The following is a 23662-nucleotide window of genomic DNA, read 5'->3' on the forward strand; positions in this document are numbered from 1 at the left end:
ACCATATGTAAAAATCAACTCAAAGTAAATCAAAAGCCTAAACATAATACTAAAACCGTAAAATTCTTAGGAGAAAACAGAGGAAAAGCTTCATGATACTGGATTTGGCAACCACTTATTCGATATGACATCAAATGCACAGGCAACGAAAGAAAAAATAAATTGGATATACCAAAATAAAAACTTTTATGCATCAAAGGACAAAATCAACAGAGTGAAAATGCAACCCAGAGAATGGTAGAAAATATTTGCCAATCACATATCTGATTATATACTGAGGTTAATATCTGGAGTATATAATAAATGCCTACAACTCAACAACAACAAAATAACCTGATTAAAAAACGGGCTAAGGACGTACATAGACACTTCCCCAAAGAAGATATCCAAATGGACAATAAGTTCATGAAAAGATGCTTAAATTCACTAACTCCTAAGAAAATGCAAATCAAAACCACAACGATCTACCATCTTGTTCCCATTAGGATGGCTACTATAAAAAACTACAAAATAACACACGTCAATGCAGACATGGAAAAATTAGAACCCTGTGCTACCCTACTGATAGAAATATAAAATGGGATAGCCATGATGGGAAACAGTATGCTAGTTCCTCAAAAAAATAAAAAATAAAATTACTATATGGTCCAGCAATTTCACTTCTGGGTCTATCCCCCCAAAAAAGGGAAAACAAGACCTTGAAGAGAAACTTCTACACCCACGTTCATAGTAGTACTACTCACAATAGCCAAGATTTGGAAGCAATCCAAGTGTCCATAGACAAATTAATAAACATAATGTGGTAAATACATACAATGCATTATTCAGTCTTAAAAAGGGAGGAAATTCTGACACATGCTACAACATAAATAAACCTCAAGAACATACTAAGTGGAATAAACCACAAAAGGAAAAATAATATATGATACCACTTTTATGAGGCACCTAAAGTAAAGTAGTCAAATCATAGAGAATTAAAGTAAAATGGTTGCAGGGGCTGGGGAGTTGTGGCGATGAGTATGAAGAGTTATTGTTTAATAGATACGACTTCAGTTTTGCAAAGTGAAAAAGTTCTGGAAATGGATGGTGGTATGGTTGCACAACAATATAAATGTACTTAATGTCCCTGACCTGTACACTTAAAAATGGTAAGATGGTCAATTTTATGTCATGTGTATTTTACAATTAAAAATACATATACTGTTGAGAATAAGACAAGCCAGACACTAGAAAATATTTGTAAATATTGAAAATATTTGTAATGTATCTTTGTATACATTACAAATGTATATTTGTAATGATAAAAGACTTGTGCCCATAATTTACAAAGAAATCTCAAAACACAGTAATAAAAAAACAACCCATTCAAAAATGGGCATTCATTAAAAAAATGGGCAAAAGAGCTGAATAGATATTTCAACAAAAAAAATATTCAGATGGCAAAGAAGTGTATGAAAAGGTGTTCAACATCATTATTTCATCAGGGAAATGCAAATTAAAACTCCAACAAAATACCACTGTGTACCAATTAAGATAGCTAAAATTAAAAAGATTGATCATACCAACTTTTGGCAAACATATGGAAAAAATGGAACTCTCATACATTGCAACAGGAATGTAAAATGGTATTACCGCTTTAGAAGTCTGTAGTTTCCAAAGAACCAAAATACATGCATACCATTTGATCTAGACATTCCACTCCAAGGTATTTAACCAAGAGAAATTAAAGCATATGCATATACAAAAACTTATAGATGAGTGTTCATGGCAGCTGCATTTGCAATAACCAAAAACTAGAAACACCCCAAATGAAATGATCATCAACAGATAATGGATAAACAAACTATGGTGTGCGTATATTTATACACACACACACACACACACACACACACACACACCCTGGGCTACTACTCAGCAATAAATAAGAAGTACTGATACACATAATACAGATGAATCTCAAAGAATTAAGTGAAATAAGTCAGACAGGAAAAAACTATATATTGTATGATTCTAGTTATAAAATTGTAGAAAATACAAACTGATTCATGGGAACAGAAAGCAGGTCAGTGGTTTCCTGGGACAAGCGATAGATAGTAAGAAGTAGGAGGGAGGGATTATAGTGGGTAAGAAAACTCTTGGGCGTCATGAATATGTGCATAATCCTGATTGTAGTGATGGTTTCACTAGTATATATATGTCAAATTTATAAAACCATATAGTATTTTGAATGTGTGAAGTTTATCATATGCCAATTAATATCAATAAAGCGTTTTTTTAATAAAGCGGTTTTTAAAAAATAACAAATAAAATGATCTCTGTCCCCAAAGAACTAAGAATCTCCTGTATAAATATATGCTACAAAAATATACATATATACACTACAGAGTTGAAGATATTTTGGTAGACAGGGAAAGAAAAATCAGAAAAAGTGGACATATAAGAAAAGTGTAACTATCTCGATACTGATTACATAATTTCCTTAAAGATTTAATTTTTATTTTTTAAGTATGTTAGTACTTCAACTTAATATTTTGTTTATGAAATTGCATTCACAAAGTTTAGCACTCAAAAAAATCAAAAGGGAACCAACCCATCAACAAATGAGTAAGTGCTCTTCTACAAAGGTTACCAATGTTATGTTTTACAAACCTAAAATATAATTTTTTTAATGATTTTATTTATTTATTCATGATAGTCACACAGAGAGAGAAAAAGAGGCAGAGACATAGGCAGAGGGAGAAGCAGGCTCCATATAGGGAGCCTGACGTGGGATTCGATCTGGGTCTCCAGGATCGCGCCCGGGGCCAAAGGCAGGCGCTAAACCACTGTGCTACCCAGGGATCCCCTAAAATATAATTTAAACCTAACAATATACTGTAAAAAAAAATGGCAGAATACAGAAATAATTTTTAAATTACTCAAAGGACCCAAAGGTTTACATAAAGCAGTTGATATTGCTAATAAGTTTTAAGTAGCCAAAAACAATTTTGAAGGATAAAACTCTTTTCACATGATGAATAAAATACATACCTGAAGCAAACCATATTTAGTTTCTACATCATAAAGGTTATACTCCTTAATGTCTGGAGATACAGGAGAAGGTAGATTTTCCCAATTACCTAAAACATTGGCTAAACTGGCAAAAACTGGTTCTGTACAAAACGCCAAGCAATCTCTGTTTTAAAAAAAGAAAAAGTTATTTACCATCATTTTTTTACACATTATCAAAGTCAAATATACAGAATATTAGTGGTCAACAAGAAGGTAGAAATCTAGATTTATTTTCAGCATTAATATAACATTTAAGCCACCATTTTCAGCATATGCTGCAGATTTTCCAGACCCCTCTGAGCAAGAAAAGTCAGAAAGAGGCCCAGAGCACAGCTCCAGATCCCCTCTCACTACTTCAATCAGAGCAGCTATGCGCCTTTTACCTACTTCATATATAACTTAAAATGGTGTCACAATGTTTAAATTTTTTAAATTATTGCTTTTGATGTAGAAGAATATTTAGAAATTTGGAAAATGTTAGAAATTAACACTCAACTGGCTTTATGGAGTAATTATAAAGAGCTCAGGCTTTGACAAATACCCAACTTCAAGTCTCAGCATCCCTATTCGGACTAGGTGACTTGGACACCTCAGCTTTGAGCCTCACTATCACCATTTGTAAAATGGTGATAACAAACCACCTTAATGGACTACTGTGAAGATCAAAGGAGATAATGAATGTAAAGTATAAAGTACATAGCAGAGTGACTAGCATGAAAACTTAATAAATCTCTACCACTATTATAATTACCAAGTGTTTGAGACTGAGACTCAAGACCTAACATTTTATGCCTTGGGCTTAGGCTCTGGCAATGAAGAACTATAAGGTAGTGCGGTAAAAAAGCTCAACCAAGCCTCTGCACGTGGACTGTGTTTAACAGCAAGCACACCTTTTGCAGTTTCATCTGCCCGCTATACCTGTGTGACTTTTCTTGCACTTTGAACCCATTTTTCAAATGAAAGCATATGCAGAAGTTCATACATGGGAGATTAAGAGAGAGCTGCTTGGGGCTGAGGGAGAAAGCAACACCTGATCAATCATCAACAAAGATGCTACCTTATTCTTTACTCTCTCACCAAGCTCATAAACACAGTGGACACCAGGCTTTCATTTGCTGGGGGAAAACCGATCAAATACTCTGAAGTCTTTTCTACGGTTTTCTAGAATTCCCAGAACTCATGTATTTGACTCTTATTTTTTTCCTCCATGTCTTGACCCCAACATCATCCTTGGCCACATCAACATCCATATGATTGTTCCTCCAGCGGAAGCCCTCTAATCTTTCATGAATATTCACTCCCATCACCATTACAAACAGTCACATACCAAAAGGTCCTCTTCTCAAGAACTGCTTCCCCAACCACAGCTACTTACTAGCCATCATCTCCTACTACCCCTTTACTACCTCCACCAAATCAAGCCCACCAGCACCTTTATTCACCAAATTCAAAGTATTCAGTACTGACCATATATATTCGATTACTTTCTTTCTCCGGAACTATCACAATAAACTATCACCCAAATTACCCTTTACTCAGCAAACCCTTATTAACCTATAATAACCACCAGAAGTTTCTTTCACTCTCTTATATCATAAGCAGAAGGAAAAAATAGAAAGCTCAAATCTTTTTAAATTCAGTGTAAAGTCACATAGTGTACTTTAATCTTGTTTTTTTTTTCAACATTCAAGAACATTCCTTTATAGCCCTCTTCTTGGTTCCTCATTCCATGGTCCCCTTTAACGACTACTCATCTATTATCCACTTTTTACTTTAAAAAAGCATAAAATTCATCTAACATGAATGACTTAATTTCCCTAAACTCCACTTCAGTGTATTAGTGATTAAACTATATTCCTAAAATTTCCTTTGAGTTCCTCCTGTCAGACTTTATTCATATAATGAAGTTCTCCCTGCTAGGCTCCTTGATATCTATTTTCTAGCTTCCAAACCACCATTCTACAACTGATGTATTTGAAGATCAATAAAAATCTCTGACTAGTCAAATGTAATGAAGTCTTTCTTCTCGGTCCTTATTTTCATTTACTCAGTGCCATGAGTGTTAGTGGGTCCTTTTCTCCCCTCCCCTCCTTTAGCTTCCATAACATGCTGCCTGTTTTTCTCCTGCCATGTAACAATGATCATTCATCAGTCATTCCTTTTCCTGGCTCTTCTTTCCCCTCTTCATTCCAAATACTGTCTTCAGTACTCTACTCTTTTGACTCATGCTCTTGAAAAATTCTTTTTTTCATGGTTTTAATTACCACCTACCTCCATGTTACTCTCACTGTATATCACCCAACTCGGGGCTTTCACCTGGATGACTTTATTATAGCACATTTCTTTTGGATAATTCCAGTGTTATCTCTACATTATTAATTCATTAAAAACTGGAATTCATGTTTTTCCTCCCCTAAAGTTGTCCTATTTCTATCAACTTTACAGCTTTACAACAATGAAAATGCCTTAAAGTAATCCTTGAATTGTCTTTCGTAATAATTGCCAACAAATCCCTAGTTCTATAATACTTAAATCACTATAAAAGAAGCTGCAGGGATAGCTTCTCCCCTCAAGAGATGTGTAATGATGAAATATAAAACACATTGATACAAGTTAAAGTAATAAAGATGGGTAGGATTCTGATAGGTGAGATGGTAGATGCTGATAGAAAACACTCCAGAGAAAACAGTACAGTTCGGAAAGCTCAGGCCAAGTATAGCAAACAAAACTTACCCACTTCAGAATAAAGAGTTCACAATAGTGAATTTACATAAGAGCCAACAACTATACTCTTCTTTTGGGTTTGTTCATGAAAAAGAAGAGCAATAATAATATTATCATCATAAGAGATATATGGGCATATTTCTGGGTAGGCACACCATGAAACAGTGGAAAAAAACAAACCAGGGGCTTAGGAATCAAGGTATCTATGTAGCTGAAGTAATGTCTCTGATTCTCAGTTCTTCCATGTAATTGTGAGAACTGAATGAGTTAAATAGATGCAAAGCATTTAGCACAGTTTTTATGGTAAATACTAAGCTTTTTTCTTTTAAGTTGAAAGAAAGTATCTTGTGCTCTTGAGGGAGAGAGATAAGCAACAGTGGGTTCCTGAAGATTACAAAGTAAAGAACTATCCAGAAATTCAATACATAAAAAGATAAAAGCAAAAATGTTCTGGCCAAAGAGATATTAGAAGACTGGAACCCTGCCAGCTCTTTACTTCTATCTGTCCTTTCTTCCCCTATCCTTTAAATTCTAGGGCCCATAAAACACAACTGGCAAACCATTTCATTAAAATCTTCTTAATTGAACTGAGGAATACAGTCTGCTAGGTAGGAAGAAAAAAGGAAGGAAATTAGGGGTTATGTGTAATGTGGAAAAATTTGTATAGCTAGGGTACCTAATGGACTATTAGAAGCACCACAGGCTTGAGGATCCAGTTAAGATTACACAACATAAATTTCATATTCTTGTTATTCTCAGCAACAGCTCTTAAGCTCAGGCATGAGAAAAATAAGTGGCAGAGTAAATAAGAGCTATGGACTGACATGCTGAGCATATCAGAAGGTTAAATATTTAGAAGAGTACCTGAAACACACATAAAAATAGCCTACAAATATGTAATCAATGCAAAGGGTACAAAATATTCTAGCAAATTAAAAGGAGAGCTACTTTCAGACAGAGGCTACATGCTATATTTCTTCTACATCCTCCACTTTGACTATTGTAGGGCTGAGCACAAAGTAAGCAAATACAGACTGATGGCAAATGTGAAGAAAGTTTTCACTATTTCAAAAAGAGGCAAATACACAGAATACATAAATAAATTTTACAGAAATAAAAAATCCATAAGAACTCAACACTCAGTTTATAAGAATTTTTCACTGAGAGCATGCTCTCCAGACAGAATTTAAATATAAAATTATTAACTATTTGTTCAACAAGTCTTTTATAAAAGCCTTTATAGAAATTTACCTGGATTCTTCTAAAGGATGCTGGACAGTAAGAAGTCGAGGGTGTCGTAGTCGAGTTAACTGTTGGACTCCTCGTTTTAGAGAATCGATGATTTGATCTTTTTCAAACTTCTGATATTTGTCAATCAGCTTTTTATCAAAGACAAAAACAGCTACTTCCTAATTAAAGAATTGCATATTTTTAAGCAAGAATATACAAAAGTAATAAAACTTTACTCAAGTGTCACAATGGTCTACAAATCAAAGTAAAATCTAATATAGAAATTATAGCACTATTGTAACACTTTTCTGATATCAAAAAACTGGATTTCTTCATGATTAATAAATCTAAATACTTTTTAAAGTATGAGACCCAGAGCCCTTATCTAAGGAGAACACAGGAGAATCTCCATCTTTGAACTCTAATACACACAAAGTATATTGTGTTGTACTCTATGTAAGTAATCTCTTATTTAACCAGAATTCTCATACAAGTTAAAATGTTTAAAAATTCAAAATGCTATTCATAATGATAAACCTGGTTACTTATAACCCTACAAAATCTTGAATCGCTTTTTGAAAGAAAAGTTGTATATCTCAGGAGTGCGTGTTTATACAAAAACCCATTTTGTAAGCATCTTTTATATACAAATAGCCTATACTCACTCTCTCCTTCTACTCTATTCCTAATGTACTATGCACAGTAACTGGGAATGAATGGTACCAGTACAGGAAGTTACTCTCTCCTTGTCTCTCTCCAAGAGCATTCACAGTATATTTATACTACTAAAAGCACATGTCCTTCTTAACTATCTTCTTCCTTTCACTTCATCTGTTACCCAAGGAAAAATAGCTCCCATCCAGTAACCAATCTTAACAAATCAATCAAAAAATAGCTGTACTGATAGCTGATGTATTACCACACAGTGCAACACAGCAGTGATGCTAGATCTCCATCATAAATGGAAAGAAAAGGGATCCCTGGGTGGCTCAGCGGTTTAGCGCCTGCCTTTGGCCCAGGGCGCAATCCTGGAGTCCCAGGATCGAGTCCTGCGTCGGGCTCCCAGGATGGAGCCTGTGTCTCTGCCTCCTCTCTCTCTCTCTCTCTCTCTCTCTCTCTCTCATAAATAAATAAATAAATATTTAAAATAAATAGATAGATAGATAGATAGATAGATAGATAGATAGATAGATAGAAAGAAAAATGATAAAACTGGAAGCAAAATTAGGAAAGAATCAATGCTAACCTTCCAAAATACCTTGAAAAATTTTGAATGATTTTCAGAATTTCTATAAAAGTCTCTTTCAAAAGCCTCTAGTTAAACCTACTAATACTCAACTATCAATACCCAAGACAGTATCTTTCCATTTTATTTCTTATTATTTCTGCTACATTAGGATTACGTTTTTTCACAAAGCAACCTCATTAGCTAATAGAGATTCACTGCAGAATGCCAAGCCAATAAATATCTCAAACACAACTTGTTTTAAGTTGGAGGCTCCTTATATGTATATAAATAAGTTAAGGATTTGGGAGGATTAAGTCTCCAAAATAACAAAGGGACTATTTAGTAACTCAACTCGAAAATTTTATTTCCAAAGCATTTGTGTACTTTTAAGGAATTATTTAATTTCTCCAGCAATCCTACAAGACAAATTATTATCCTCATTTAAGAGATGAGGACACAGTGGAGAAGATAATGTATTATCTAAAATCTCACAACTGGTGAGATCAAGTTCAAATTCAGTCATTTTACATCTGAGGACCACATTCTTACCCAATATACCATTCTGTCTACATAGAAATAATACAGGGACAATAAATACAGAGCAACCCCCTCCCTAAAATATATGTTTTCAGGAAAATAATCATTTGAGACATTTAAATAGCATTCATGGATAAATACATAATCTTAGCTCCTTTTTTTTTTCATAATTTTAGCTCTTTTGATAATTCATGAGACACAGGTCTATCAGAGCTAAGTGTCATGTCATAGTAATTTGAACTAAAAACAAATGACCTAGAAGTTCAAGTTCCCATCTCACTATTCATGTGCACAATCTTATTTTAGTAAGTGTTCTGCTACAACACATTTTATAAATGCATCTAAATTAAATGTGTTTATTTTTTTTAAAGATTTTATTTATTTATTCATGAGAGACACACACAGAGAGAGAAACAGAGACAGAGGCAGAGGGAGAAGCAGGGAGCCCGATGTGGGACTCGATCCCCAGGACTCCAGCATCACGCCCTGAGCCGGAAGGCAGACACTTAACCACTGAGCCACCCAGGCGTCCCAAATGTGTTTATTTTTTCAAGATGTTTTAAGACATTAAAAAAAAAAAAAAAATAATATATATATATATATATATATATATATATATATATATCACATGAAATAGCCCTTAAGCTCTTGCAATTTCACCGCTTAAGGAAGAACATAGTTCATAAAGAAAAAGAACATAAAATTCTCTCTGAGATATTCATTTATTTAAAGTCACAAAAGATTTCTACATAGATCAGAATAGGTTATCAACTATCTTAAAAAGATTTTCTTTGTTCCAGCTTAATTAAAATTAACCAATTTCAACAAAGGTATGACTGACTAATGCCAAGGTATGACTGACCCCAGGACCCCTAGACCTCACACAGACTTCCTAAAACTCTTAGCCTGCACTGCAAAACTTTTCTTCAGAACAGACTATCATCTAACTTTTCATTTGTTTTCCTTCTACAACTTCACTACCCACTCTGTTAACACACATCACTTGTGTAAAAGTCCTGTCACTTTATGTGTATTACAAGCTTCTTTAAAAAAGAAAGCACACCTCCCCTTTTTAAAAAAGAAGAAAGAAACCATGCCTTAAGTGTCTCTGTGTCCACTACAGGATCTACACCTAGAAGACACTCAGACGTTTACTGCCTAGTGGTGGTAAATAAAGACAAGTAGTTACTGGAAGCTTTCCATTATCATACTGAAATAAAACCTTTTTTGACTCTTTATTATGAAAATGTTCAAATATACAAAAAAAGGTGAAGTACTGCAAATACCCAAAATCTTCCACTTAAGAGTCAACTGTTAACTCTAATTAAATTTGGAATCTCCTTTTTATACAAAAATTACTAAAACAAAATATAAGAATATTTGGCACTTTTTTTTATTCACTTCATAGCCTTTAAAATACACTGGCAAAAAAAGTTACTAAAAAATATTTTTTCTCAATAGCCTATCTTTAAATAAAAATGCTATAAAATATCTATTCTAAAAACTAATACTTGTCAAAATGAAGACTACCTTTTTTTTTTTAAGATTTTATTTATTTGTTTGAGAGAGATAGCAAAAGAGAGCACAAGCAGGGTGGAGGCATATAGGGAGAAGGAGAAGCAGACTCCTCACTGAGCACGGAGTCTGAGCTGAAGGCAGACGCCTAACCAACTGAGCCACCAACCAGGCGTCCCTGGAGACTGCCTTTTGATACAAGTCTAATTTATAACTTTTTAAAGCTACTTTGCTTTCTACAATGTTGAACTCTTGCTGAAAACAGGGCAGTTTAAGTAATAAAATCTAAATTAAAAATAAGTAAATAAATAAATAAAATCTAAATAAATATATGCCAATGTGTCTAGGATGCCCTAATAGTAATCATGACCTCCACTAACCTATCCCTCAAAGCCAACAGAGATGGTTTCTGAGACATAGATACTTCCTGTGATCTCTATTTAAAGACCTTTCATGACTGGTCAGTGGTGACTGCCAACCATCATACTCCTCATTTTTCATGTGATTTAGGGGCAAAGTTCCTTTCCTAAAATAATAAAACAAAATCTAAATTTTCATTGAGATTAAGCTAAAAGAACTTGGTATTTGAGAAGACTAAGACAGTAATAAGATATATCTCTTAAAATTATTGAAGATAGTCGATGATCATTATTGACCTAACCAATTTGACTAACACATTCAGCTTTGCACAGTGATTTCTTTGTTTAAAACTTTTAATTTTATAATTATACTTTAATTTTTCATAATAATTTAATTATGCCTTTGCCTACATACTACCAGCAAGCTTCATCCAGAATACTGGCATCTGGACAACACAATGTAGATTTTGCAGTAAGGAAGGGAAAACGTCCAAGATGACATCCGGTAGAATGGCTAAAATAATGATTACCAGCTAAATATTTATTATATAATTTTTAAAACCAATCTATCTTCATTATCCTCATAAGAATAGTCATTTAACTGGATAGTGTTTTAAGGCTAATGCAGTAGTTAGGCAAAAGAAACAGGCCAGCAAACATGACTTTTAAGACAAAATAAGATTAAACTTGCCTGTTTTAAAAAAAAGTCTATTCTAAAACTGGATTAAAAAATAATCATTAATATGGGACACTAACTAGAAGACCACAAATAAATGTTAAGTTAAATTCATTTTTTTTTATTTTTTATTTTTTATTTATGATAGTCACAGAGAGAGAGAGAGAGAGGCAGAGACACAGGCAGAGGGAGAAGCAGGCTCCATGCACCGGGAGCCCGACGTGGGATTCGATCCCAGGTCTCCAGGATCGCGCCCTGGGCCAAAGGCAGGCGCCAAACCGCTGTGCCACCCAGGGATCCCAAGTTAAATTCATTTTGAAAAGTAGTTAGCTGGCAACAGAATCTTGTGTCAAGATAAACAGAAATACTTACATATAATAAATAAATGTTTAAGTAATAAATACACCCACACATACACTCTTTTTTAAAAACATCTTCCCCCCCAAATAAATCCCTTAACTTGATATAGTAGAGTTAAAAGAAATTTCAAAATGTAGAATTATTCTTCTACTCGAAACACAGTAAAAGGTATACACGTGGGAAAGAAACTCTATTTATGTAGTGCTTTTATTACAAATTATTTAAACATATTAGCAGCCTTGGTAGTTACATCATTCTCATCAAACAGATAAGGTGATGGTATTTCAATTTTTAAAGGACACAAACATACAAAAGCAACCATTTCTCACTTATGACTGATACATATAGATAGATAGTTTGGCCAAAAATTTCCCTTTAATGGTTTGTTTAAATAAAGTATAATTAAAAATTAGAAAGGGGGGCAGCCCAGGTGGCTCAGCGGTTTAGTGCCGCCTTCAGCCCAGGGCATGATCCTGGAGACCCGTGATCGAGTCCCATGTCGGGCTCCCTGCATGGAGCCTGCTTCTCCCTCTGCCTGTGTCTGTGCCTCTCTCTCTCTGTATCTCTCATGAATAAATCAATAAGATCTTTAAAAAAAAATTAGAAAAGGTAATTAAATCCAATTAAGGGCACTTATCTCAGAAATCTCTCTAAAATAAATATTATTTACAATGGAAATAAGAATATGTTTGAAAAGAACACTTATGGTTAGGTACCATTTTAATCCTAAACATGCTACTCTGTAGAAAGACTAATTCAGTTATAAAGCTGTAACAGAAACACAACATTATAAATTCTATGCCCAGCAATTAATTACCTACCAGACAATATAAAAGTTTAGGAGGTAGAGGAATAACGAATATTTCAATGAATTTTCAAAAATAAATAGACCCTGAGATCATGCCATCTGCAACAAGGATGGACCTAGAGGGTATTATGGCAAGTGAAATAAGTCAGACAGAGAAAAACAAATATATATGATTTCACTTCTATGTGGAATCTAAAAAACAAAACAAATGAATAAACAAACAAAAAGCAGAAACAGACCCATAAATACAGAGAACAATCTGATGGTTGCCAAATGGAGAGATGGGCAAAATGGGTGAAAGGGAGTGGAGGTATGGTCCTCCAGGTACAGAATGAATAAATTACAGGGATAAAAGGTACAGCATAGGGAATATAGCCAATAGTATAACAGCACTGTGTGGTGACAAAAGGTTAACAACACTTGTGGTGAGCACGGCATAATGTATAGACTTGTCAAACCACTATATCGCACACCTGAAACTAATCTAACACTGTGTGTCAACTACACTAAAAAATAAAAAATAAGTATAAGAATCTCTGCTCAAAATGCCTAAAAAGACTAACTATAAAAAGAGTTGGCAGGAATGTGAAGAAACTAACTGCTGATAGAAGTATACATTGAAACAACCACTCTAGAAAGACTAGCACTGAACAAATAGAAACACTATCACCTGGTAATTCCATGTCTAAATAATGTGTTATATATCCCAATGGCATATACAAGAATGTTCATAGCAATATCCTATATTTTAATAAAAAGAAAACCTGCTATGTTCAGCAACATACATGCATCCCATGAAAATACATTTAAGGAAAAGGAGCCAAACAGGAGTACACAGTATGATTCCACTTAAATAAAATTCAAAAGTAAACAAACATGCAACGCACACACACATACAACCCTAAAGTTCAAAAATAGGAAAAATTATTTAGAGTAATTTTTACTTAGAGTCAAAGGATCAGATAGCAGTGACCTCTGAAGAGAAGGTGTGGAGAGGTAATGACTATGAAAAGCCATGAATATTAGCAATGTTTCCTTGACCCAGATGTTGATCACAGGTGTGCTCACTGTAAACATTCATCAAGCTCTACACTGATAATTTGTGCACTACTCTGCAAAAGTTCTTAAAAATATGCTTATATTTTAAAAATATGCTAAATAGACACAATCTTTATTCCCTAAATGTCACCCTGAAGTGTTTTATGACGTCTCTACCGAGATTCTAGAAAGAATAATGGTTGGGAACCAAGAGCTGCTTCTAAATGAACACTCAAGAAGAAATCTAAATAAACATAAACCTAAATAGTAGCTTCAAATGCTAAGAGGCTATAATTAATGATCTATCCATTTCAGCATGTTCACATGTGAAGTTTACCCAAATAATAACTTTTAAAAATCTTAAGTTTGTATACCTAACTGGCCTAAACACCTTATTTAACTGCAAAAAAAATCAACTTTAAACTTAGGACTCTTAGGAATTCTTAATTGCACTTTCATAAATTACTTACCAGGAGATGTTTCTTCAAAGAATGTCTTTCAAAAACAGAAACAACAGAAATTGGGTTTTGGAAGCATAAAGCCAGGATAATAATAACACAGATGCCTAATGAGGTACAATGATGTTACCAGGCACAAAAGTAAATTTTTATTTGCCAATTTTTTTTTTATCTTTCTACACTCCAGGTTTTGTATATGTGTATTTTTTTTATCTGCTCTGTAGGTGCTTTTATTACTTACTCCATTCCTCTCAGAAGCCTTCAAACATTTAAATTAAAAAAGCAAAAGTTGTACATGATCTGAAAATTATAATTCATCATGTACTACTGTACTACTGTACTACTGTGAACTTGAAATAACCCTAGCAAAAAGTACACAGAAAGAATCTCCCAGCCTAAGTCCCTAACCTGATGTTACCTCAAAGTCAAATTTAAGATCATATAATCTGCTATAAACACAAACACAATCAAGTACACTGTATGCTAGATCAAGAAAAGCTGAGAGGGTTAAGAAAAATACCCTCAGTCTCACAGTCTCAGTGTATCTTTATGCATGGGGGGAGGCAGGGGTTAGGACCAAGAAGAATGTCTTTTTCCAATATTTTTCTTCCAATTTCTCTAAGATCAGCGTTGTGGTACAGAACATTGGTGATGATCAAAAGTTCTTTACATGCAGGGTGCCTGGGTGGCTCAGTCAATTAAGCGTCTGCCTTCAGCTCAAGTCATAATCTCTGGGTCCTGGGATGGAGAGCCATGTTGGGCTTCCTGCTCAGTGGGGTGCCTGCTTCTCCCTCTCCTCCTCACTTGTGCTCTTTCTCACTATCTCTGTCACTATATCTCTGTCTCTCTCTATCTCTCTCAAATAAACAAAATCTTAAAAAAAAATTTTTTTTAAAGTTCTCTATGTGCATTGTCCAGTATGGTAATACACTAGCCACACATAGCTAAGGAGCCTTGAAAATGTTTCTAGTGCTCCTAAGGAACTAAATTTAATTTTTCCTAATTGAAATAGGTATATGTAGCCTGTGGTTACCATATTGGGTAGCACAGCTCTAGATTATCTATCTTCTATGATTCCCTTTTACTAAAAAATGAGATAACTGAAAATGAATTAAAACTACAATTAAGGGAGAAATTAAAATGAGGCTTCAATGCCAATGTAGTTAAAGACTTAACTACTTCTTAAGGAATTAGCTAGTATAGTCCAAATAGAATACTCAGTTCAGATACCTTAGGTTTAAAAGAGGCAAAGAGAGAAGATTCAAAATTGTATCCACATAAAGCACAGATATATTTCAAAACTATCTTTTTCCACAAAGCAATAAATTTGGGGGGTAAAATAAAGCAGTTTCCTAAGAGAATCCAATTCTGGCAGTTAGCAGTTGAGAACTGATGTATTATTATGCAATATCCAATCAATTACCTATTATTTGTGCCTGGTTTTCATGTTCTATGAACTGCAACAGAAGTTTCAACGTTATCAGAGAATTTCTGTATACGGACTTCTAATATAAACACAAACACTGAGAACTCTTTTGGCTGAGCACACAGACACTATTATGTTCCACCATTAATAAATAATGCAAAATTTAGTACATTTGGTGTTCTTTCATTTTCCCCTGATATAATTGATTATAAAAGCTAGTATTAGAGGTTGGTCATTTACATAACTTCATGGACTCATTAATAGCTTTTGAAGCATTCAATACTCGAGAAACCACTTATTTTTTGGGCTCTTGGTGAATTGAGAGAGAAAACAATGTTCAAAAATGACAAATAAATCAGCATTTAAAATATAGATCAGCCCTGGACTAAAGACTTCCAACCAAATGGCAATAAAAACAAGATTTACAGGTCAGGTACAAACCACATGCCAGCCTTGATAGGCTATCACAAGACCAAGATTCTTACTTCATAAAAGGATAACCAAAACTGATTCAGTCTTTAATATACTTGTTGTTTGGGAAAAAAGCCAGCTTTGGAAAAGTCACAAATAATGCATATACATCCACAACTGTATAACTGGGACAGAGTCACTGGAAAATTATGTGTAATTAATCCCAAACGTCTTATAACCCATATGTTTCATTTGTACAAAAGTAGTTTTGGAAACAGTGATTTTTCTTTTTAAAGAACGTTATTTCTACAGAGGTTTTAAACCTGGAGGTTTTTCAATTCTTTAACAATCCCAACAGAAAACTGTTAGTAAAATATAACACTAACAATCCTCCACATTTCTAAGAACCATCTGTTGGTCTCTTAAGTCAAATTAAAAAAATAAAAATAAAAATATAACTCATTCAAATGACTACTAAAAGAACAGTTAGTTTTAAAATAACTTTGAAATAAATATATCATAAAACACATTACTGACTATTCCACAAACATACTACCTTCTGATTATAAAAAATATCATGTTAAACACAAAAGAATGTTACAAAAGTCTGTAATAATAAACTAATAGCTAGCTTATTGACAAATTTGAAAAGGAACATGATTTTTATTCTAAAACAAACACTTCGCTAAAAAATCTAATATACTTCTTTGCTCAACAGATACATTAGATTTATTAAGTATGCAAAATTAAAATAGAAGACAGGATGATATATTAAACAATGTATTTGTAACTAGATTTAGGGCATGTGGATGATATATTAAACAATGTATTTGTAACTAGATTTAGGGCATGTTTTAAAGGATTTATTTTTGTATGACTTCACTGGATGGAAACGAGAAGTAAAGAACCCATTACTGGGATCCCTGGGTGGCGCAGTGGTTTGGCGCCTGACTTTGACCCAGGGCGCGATCCTGGAGACCCGGGATCGAATCCCATGTCAGACTCCCGGTGCATGGAGCCTGCTTCTCCCTCTGCCTATGTCTCTACCTCTCTCTCTCTCTGTGACTATCATAAATAAATAAAAAATTTAAAAAAAAAGAATTTAAAAAAAAAAAAAGAACCCATTACTTTTGGCATTTTTTTTAAAGATTTTATTTATTTATTCATGATAGTCACAGAGAGAGAGAGAGAGAGAGAGAGAGAGAGAGAGAGGCAGAGAGAGAAGCAGACTCCACGCAGGGAGCCCGACGTGGGATTCGATCCCGCGTCTCCAGGATCACGCCCTGGGTCAAAGGCAGGCGCTAAACCGCTGCGCCACCCAGGGATCCCACTTTTGGCATTTCTTAACATAAAGATGCATATGCACATTATGGTACTTAGCATGTATGTTCTTGCCAAATGGACTCTGAATTAAAACTTACCTGTTTTGTCGATTTTTTTGTGCCATTGAAAATTTTCCAAGCTAGCCCATTGCCACCACTGGCAATATGTCGACCAACATCAAATTCTCTAGTGACAGGATTTCCCATTACAGCACTAGTGACATCAGCTGTTACTTTTGTAACGGTACTCTTTAACTTATTAAGCATGGACTCCATGGCTGCAATATTGAGTTATAGTTACCTAGAAACACAGGGGGACAGGGAAGCACTGATCATTTGTTTGTACCTGTTGAAGCACTTAACATTCATTATTTAGTCTGAAAAACTTAATATACCCCAAACAGTGAATGAAACAATTCTATAGAGACAAAAACTTCATGTTGATTTTGTATTCAAAGAGCCCAATACGCTTGGATGCAAATTTAAATCTAGGAACCAAATTTTTCCTTTCAACCTCAATTATTACAGACCAGGAAAAGACATATTCACACTTGACACGGACATGAATGTTGTGCAACTATGTAACATGGACCCTCAAGACTTTAAGTGGTGTACAGAGTCTAAATCTTTCCTCATGCTAAAAATAACATATAAAACCTAAAAGGGGACACTTGGGTGGCTCAGTTGTTTGAGCATCTGCCTTCAGCTCAGGTCATGGTCCAAGGTCCTGGAATCGAGGGCCACAGCAGGCTCCCTGCTCAGCAGGGAAGTCTGCTTCTCCCTCTCACTCTCCCTCTGTGCATTCTCTCTCTCTCTCAAATAAATAAATAAATAAATAAATAAATAAAATCTTAAAGATAAATAAATAAATAGATAAATAAATAAATAAAACCTAAAAGGAACTAATGCTATATTAAACGATAAATTTGTATTTTATAAAAGTTTTATTCACTATTAAAAAAAATTCCTGTTGCAGGCACCTGGTTGGTTTAGTCAGAAGACCATGTGACTTGATCTTGTGGTCCTGAGTTCGAGCCCCACGATAGGCGCAGAGATTAACTTAAATAAATGAGTAAACTACTGTTGAACTATGAAATCACTTGAGAATACCTTCTAAAAAAATAAGCACTGGTGGCAAAAAGACAGTAAAACATGCAGAAGGAACAGGTAATTAAATATTTTTAAAATCTTACACATTTCTAGTCATGATGCAGAAACACTGAAGTTTATCCCCTCATCTTGAACAACTAGAAGCCAAACAGATATAGGAAACAAATATTTTCAAACAGTGAATTGGCAGCACTGGCATATAATCCTAGTGAGAAAGTGAATTAACAAAGCAAACTCAAGGACTGCCCCAAGCTTTCTGCCTAGGGGCACACCGCAAACCAGAGTAGAGAGCAGAATTCCAAGCAGCAGTCTAGTTGAGTTAAAGAGTTGAGGAGACAAACTAGAATTCAAGAATGCAGGGGTAGCTGGGAGGTCTGGGATAGAATTTCAAAAAGGGGGAAAATCAGAGAAAGAAAAAAAGAGACAGAAAGAGAGAGACAGAGAGGGAAGGAAATATGCTGAAAAAGAGCTCCAGAAATTTGATGCTTTGTTTGAACACTAAGATGACCATACATGGTGTGACACTCAACCAGCTCAGTCAAGGACCAACCAGAGAGCTATAAACTGAACAGTTCAGGTTCACACCAAGCTATAAATCATTTAATTTCTCACCAGCTACACTGATCACTAAAGGCAGTCAACAGAAATCCCACAAGGACCATGCCATAGTAGTAGGATAAACTGTTCTTAGAGTAAAATGTACTCTAAAGCTGACCTAACAAACTAAAAGCAAGCCTCAAATAATCAAACTAATCATAAATTACTTAGCTGTCTACCAGAATGAAACCCAATATTCAGGAAAGAAATACAAAAAAATTTCAGATATCTAATAATGTAACATCCACAATGTTCAGCATGCAGTCAATAATTAGTAGACATGCCATGAATGAATATGAAGATGTTCTCATAATTAAGATTGAAATCAATCAAAAAAGACTACAAATGAGAGTTATAGACATTAAAGACATTAAACAGCTACCATTTGTCTAAGTATTTCAAAGAAAGCATGAACATAATGAGAGTAAATGGAATATTTTTTTTAAACCCTAGTGAAGATTCTAGAGCTGAAAAACAAAATATCTCAAACAAAAAATTCAGAGGATATGATTAACAGATTAGTAGGAAAAAAAATTAGTAAAACCATGGGGTGCCTGGGTGGATCAGTTGGTTGAGCATCCAATTCAGCTCAGGTCTTGATCCCAGGTCATGAGTTCAAGGCTCATGATGAGTTCCACACTGGACAAGGAGTCTACTGGAAAAAAAAAAAAAAGTAGTAATACCTGAAGACAGAATAAAAGAATAGGAAAAAAAAATGAGCAAAGTCTCAGTGACCTGTGGGACAATATCACAGTCTAACATATATAAATGAATCCCAAAAATGAGTGGGAAAAGGGAGAAATGATATTTGAAAAAATAATGGCCAAAATGTTCCTGAATTTCATGAAAACATACAAAGTATCAAGAAATTCAATGAACCACATGCAGGATAAACACAAAGAAAACCATACTTAGACACATCCTATCAAGTAGCTGAAAGTCAGTAATTAAGAGAAAAATCTTAAAAACAGCCAGAGAAAATAGGAAAATTATATATAGAGGGAAAAAAAAGATAAAAATTTTCCCCAGTTTTCTTCATCAGAAAATATACAAGTCAGGCAACTGAATGAAGGTCTCTAAAGTGCTAAAACAAAAACAAAACAAAAAACAAAATCTATCAACCTAGAATTCTATACACCATGGGAAAAACAACTTTCAAAAATAAATGTGAAATACTTTTTCAGGAAAACAAAATCTGAGAAAATTTGTTGCCAACAGATATTCACTACAAGAGATATTAAAAGAAGTCCTTCAAACAGAAGGAAAAATATACCAGATGGAAATGTGAATCCATAAAAAGAATGAAGGATATACCAGAAATAAAAATTATGCAAGTATCTAAAAAAATTTCTCATATTTCTTAAAAAGATAACTGATCATTTAAAACAAAAATAACAAAAATATGCTGATAATATGAAAAAGTAAAACATATGACAAACCAAGAACAGGACAAGGGAAATGGAAGTGTATTTTTGAAAGATTCTTATATGTTAGGCAGTATAATATCACTTGAAAATAGATTAGAGCAAATTAAAGACATATTATAGGGCAGCCCCGGTGGCACAGCAGTTTAGCGCTGCCTGCAGCCCAGGGTATGATCCTGGAGACCTGGGATCAAGTCCCACATCGGGCTCCCTGCATGGAGCCTGCTTCTCCCTCTGCCTGTGTCTCTGCCTGTGTGTGTGTGTGTGTGTCGCTCATGAATAGATAAATAAAATCTAAAAAAAAAAAAAAAAGACATATTATAAATCCTAGATTAATTGGATAAAATAAGAGATACAACTAAAAGGTCTATAGTGGAAATAAAATGGAATCCTAAAGTGAAATGAATACAAAAAGGAGGAAAAGAGGAAGAAAGGAACAAAGAACAATTGTGACAAGCAGAAAATAATAAGACAGATTTAAATCCATCCCTATAAATAATATTAAGTGTAAATGATTTAAAATTCCAATTAAAAGGCAGAGATTGTCAAACTAGATTAAAAAGCAAGACTCAATTATATGCCGCTTTCAAGAAACTCACTTTAAACACACTTTACAAGATGATTTAAAACTGAAAGAATGCGAGCACCCAGGTGGCTCAGTGGGTGAGCGACTGCCTTTGGCTCAGGTCATGATCCTGGGATCCTGGGATCGAGTCCCACATGGGGCTCCTTTCAGGGAGCCTGGTTCTCCCACTGCCTAGGTCTCTGCCTCTTTCTCTGTGTCTCTCATGAATAAATAAATAAGATCTAAAAAAATAAAATAAAACTGAAAGAATGTGAAAATATACCAAGCTAGAGTGGTCATATTAATAACAAACAGAGGGATCCCTGAGTGGTGCAGCGGTTTGGCGCCTGCCTTTGGCCCAGGGCGCGATCCTGGAGACCCAGGATCGAATCCCACATCGGGCTCCCGGTGCATGGAGCCTGCTTCTCCCTCTGCCTGTGTCTCTGCCTGTCTCTCTCTCTCTGTATGTCTATCATAAATAAATAAAAATTAAAAAATTGTTAAAAAAAATAACAAACAGAATAGGCAATATTTCATAACAAAGATGTCATTTCATCAAAGAAGACATAAAATCCTAAATGTGTACATACTGAATAAGAGCTTTAAAATAAATATAGCAAAAAAATGACTGAAAGAAACAGACAAATCCACAATTATAGTTGTAGACTTCAAGGATGTTCTCTCAGTAACAAATGGATGTAGACTGAGTAGACAAAAAAATCAACAAAGAAGACTGTCAAACAACATGACTCAAAAAAACCCACTTGACAACAGCAGAATGCATTTTGTTTTCATGTGTACATGGAACACTCAGTAAGGGTGAGCCAAATCTCAACATATTGAAAACTACTGAAATATAAAACTTGTTATTTGGCCACAGTGAAATTAAACTAGAACTCAGTAATAGAGAAATATCTACAAAAAAATGCAAATATTTAGAAATTTAATCCTTCTCAATAACCCAAGGGCTAAAATAAATACATCACAGAAAATGTTTAAATACTTTGAGGTGAATAAAAGTGAAAAAACTGTGGGATGTACGTAAAGTAGTAATTAGTGAAAAATGTACAGCTTTAAATATTTATATGAGGTGGGGGGAACTGCCAAAATCAATCAGTAGGCTCACCTTTCATCTCAGGAAGCCAGAAAAAAGAAAAAAAAAAAAAAAGGAAAATTAAATGCAAAATAAGTAGAAAAAAGGAAATAAAAGAGTAAAAACCAATGAAATATACTGAATTCATTTATTTTTGTAAAGATTTTTTTATTTATATATTCATGATAGACAGAGAGAGAGGGACAGTAAGAGAGAGAGAGAGAGAGGCAGAGACACAGGCATTGGGAGAAGCAGGCTCCATGCCAGGAGCCCGATGTGGGACTCAATCTCAGGACTCCAGGACCACGCCCTGGCCCAAAGGCAGGCACTATACCGCTGAGCCACCCAGGGATCCCCCAAACATACGGAATTTAATGTAACACCCTACTTTAATAGAGAAATGAAAAAAAAAAATCAATGAAGCCAAAAACTGTGCTTTCAAAAAGATAAGTCTCTAGTTACATTAAGAAAAAATTTAAAAGACACAAATGACCAATATTGGAAATAGAGGAAATCCTATGGATTTTAATCTTATTTAAATCCTATAGATTTTAAGCAATAAGGTATACTATAAATGATCTTATGCCAAGTTGTTAATTAAACAACTTGAATGAAATGGAAAAAAAATCCTTGAAAATCAAAACTACCAAAATTGACTCAAGAAGGAACAGAAAGTCAGAATAGTCCTATTATAAGAAATTCAATTCAAAACTACAAACTTTACCACAAAATAAACTCCAGGTTCAAATGGTTCACTGTTGAATTCTATCAAACATTTAAAGAATACATAATGACCAGGTCAGTACAAGCTCTTCCAGAACACAGAAGAGAATACTTTCTATGTCCTGTTATTTAGTCAGTATTGCCCTGACACCAACAACAAATGACAGAAGAGAAAACTACATACCAATATCCCTCATCAACTTAACAAAATATTAGTACATCAAATCTAATAAATCCAACCTGATAACCAAGAAGGATTTATCTCAGGAATGCAAGGTTGATTTAACATGCAAAAACAAATTCATATAATTCACCACATTAACTGAATAATGGAGAAGGACATACAATAATCTCAGTAAAAGCAGAAAAAAATTTTGACAAAATTCAATATCCATTCACAATAAAAACTCTCGGGGATCCCTAGGTGGCTTGGCAGTTTAGCACCTGCCTTCGGCCTGGGCGTGATCCTGGAGTCCCAGGATCGAGTCCCACGTCGGGTTTGCCTGCTTCTCCCTCTGCCTGTGTCTCTGCCTCTCTGTCTCTCTCTCTGTGTCTCTCATGAATAAATAAATATTTTAAAATAATAATAATAATAATAAAAACTCTCAACAAACTAAGAACAGAAAGAAATTTCCTCAGAGCACCTGGCTGGCTCACTCAAAAGAACATGTAACTGTTAATCTTGGGTTGTGAGTCCAAGCCCCACAATGGGCATGGAGCCTACTTTTTAAAAAAAGGATAGATGGATGGATGGAAACAAGGAAGGAAGGAAGGAAGGAAGGAATGAAGGAAGGAAGGAAGGAAGGAAGGAAGGAAGGAATGAACAAACTTCCTCAACCTGATAAATAGAATCTCTGAATATCTACAACTAATATTACATTTAAAAATAGAAGATTGATAACTTTCTCCCTATGTTTGGGAACAAAGTAAAAACAACCACTTTTACCACTTTAATTAAATATTCTAATGGAGGTCCCTAGCCAAAACAATTAGAACAAAATAAAATG

The 23662-nt window shown here is 34.4% G+C and overlaps 1 protein-coding gene across 6 annotated transcripts in view; it reads right to left on the bottom strand.

Moving 5' to 3' along the window:
- The window catches only part of SCYL2 (SCY1 like pseudokinase 2), a 62826-nt gene that overhangs the window by 31353 nt on the left and 7811 nt on the right, over positions 1 to 23662 (bottom strand). For 4 of the 6 annotated variants that reach the window (XM_055336385.1, XM_055336387.1, XM_055336386.1 and 1 more), the window contains 3 exons: positions 17243 to 17444; positions 7027 to 7184; positions 3031 to 3175 (listed from right to left, as the gene is read on the bottom strand). In XM_055336385.1, coding sequence (XP_055192360.1) covers positions 3031 to 3175; positions 7027 to 7184; positions 17243 to 17419 — 480 coding nt within the window. In that variant the 5' untranslated portion in view covers positions 17420 to 17444. Of the gene's footprint in view, positions 1 to 3030; positions 3176 to 7026; positions 7185 to 17242; positions 17445 to 18336; positions 18357 to 23662 lie in introns of those variants that run through there. The other 2 variants (XM_055336389.1, XM_055336390.1) reach the window with 2 other exon arrangements.

Source organism: Nyctereutes procyonoides, unplaced genomic scaffold (assembly GCF_905146905.1).
Source record: "Nyctereutes procyonoides isolate TBG_1078 unplaced genomic scaffold, NYPRO_anot_genome, whole genome shotgun sequence".
Taxonomy (NCBI): domain Eukaryota; kingdom Metazoa; phylum Chordata; class Mammalia; order Carnivora; family Canidae; genus Nyctereutes; species Nyctereutes procyonoides.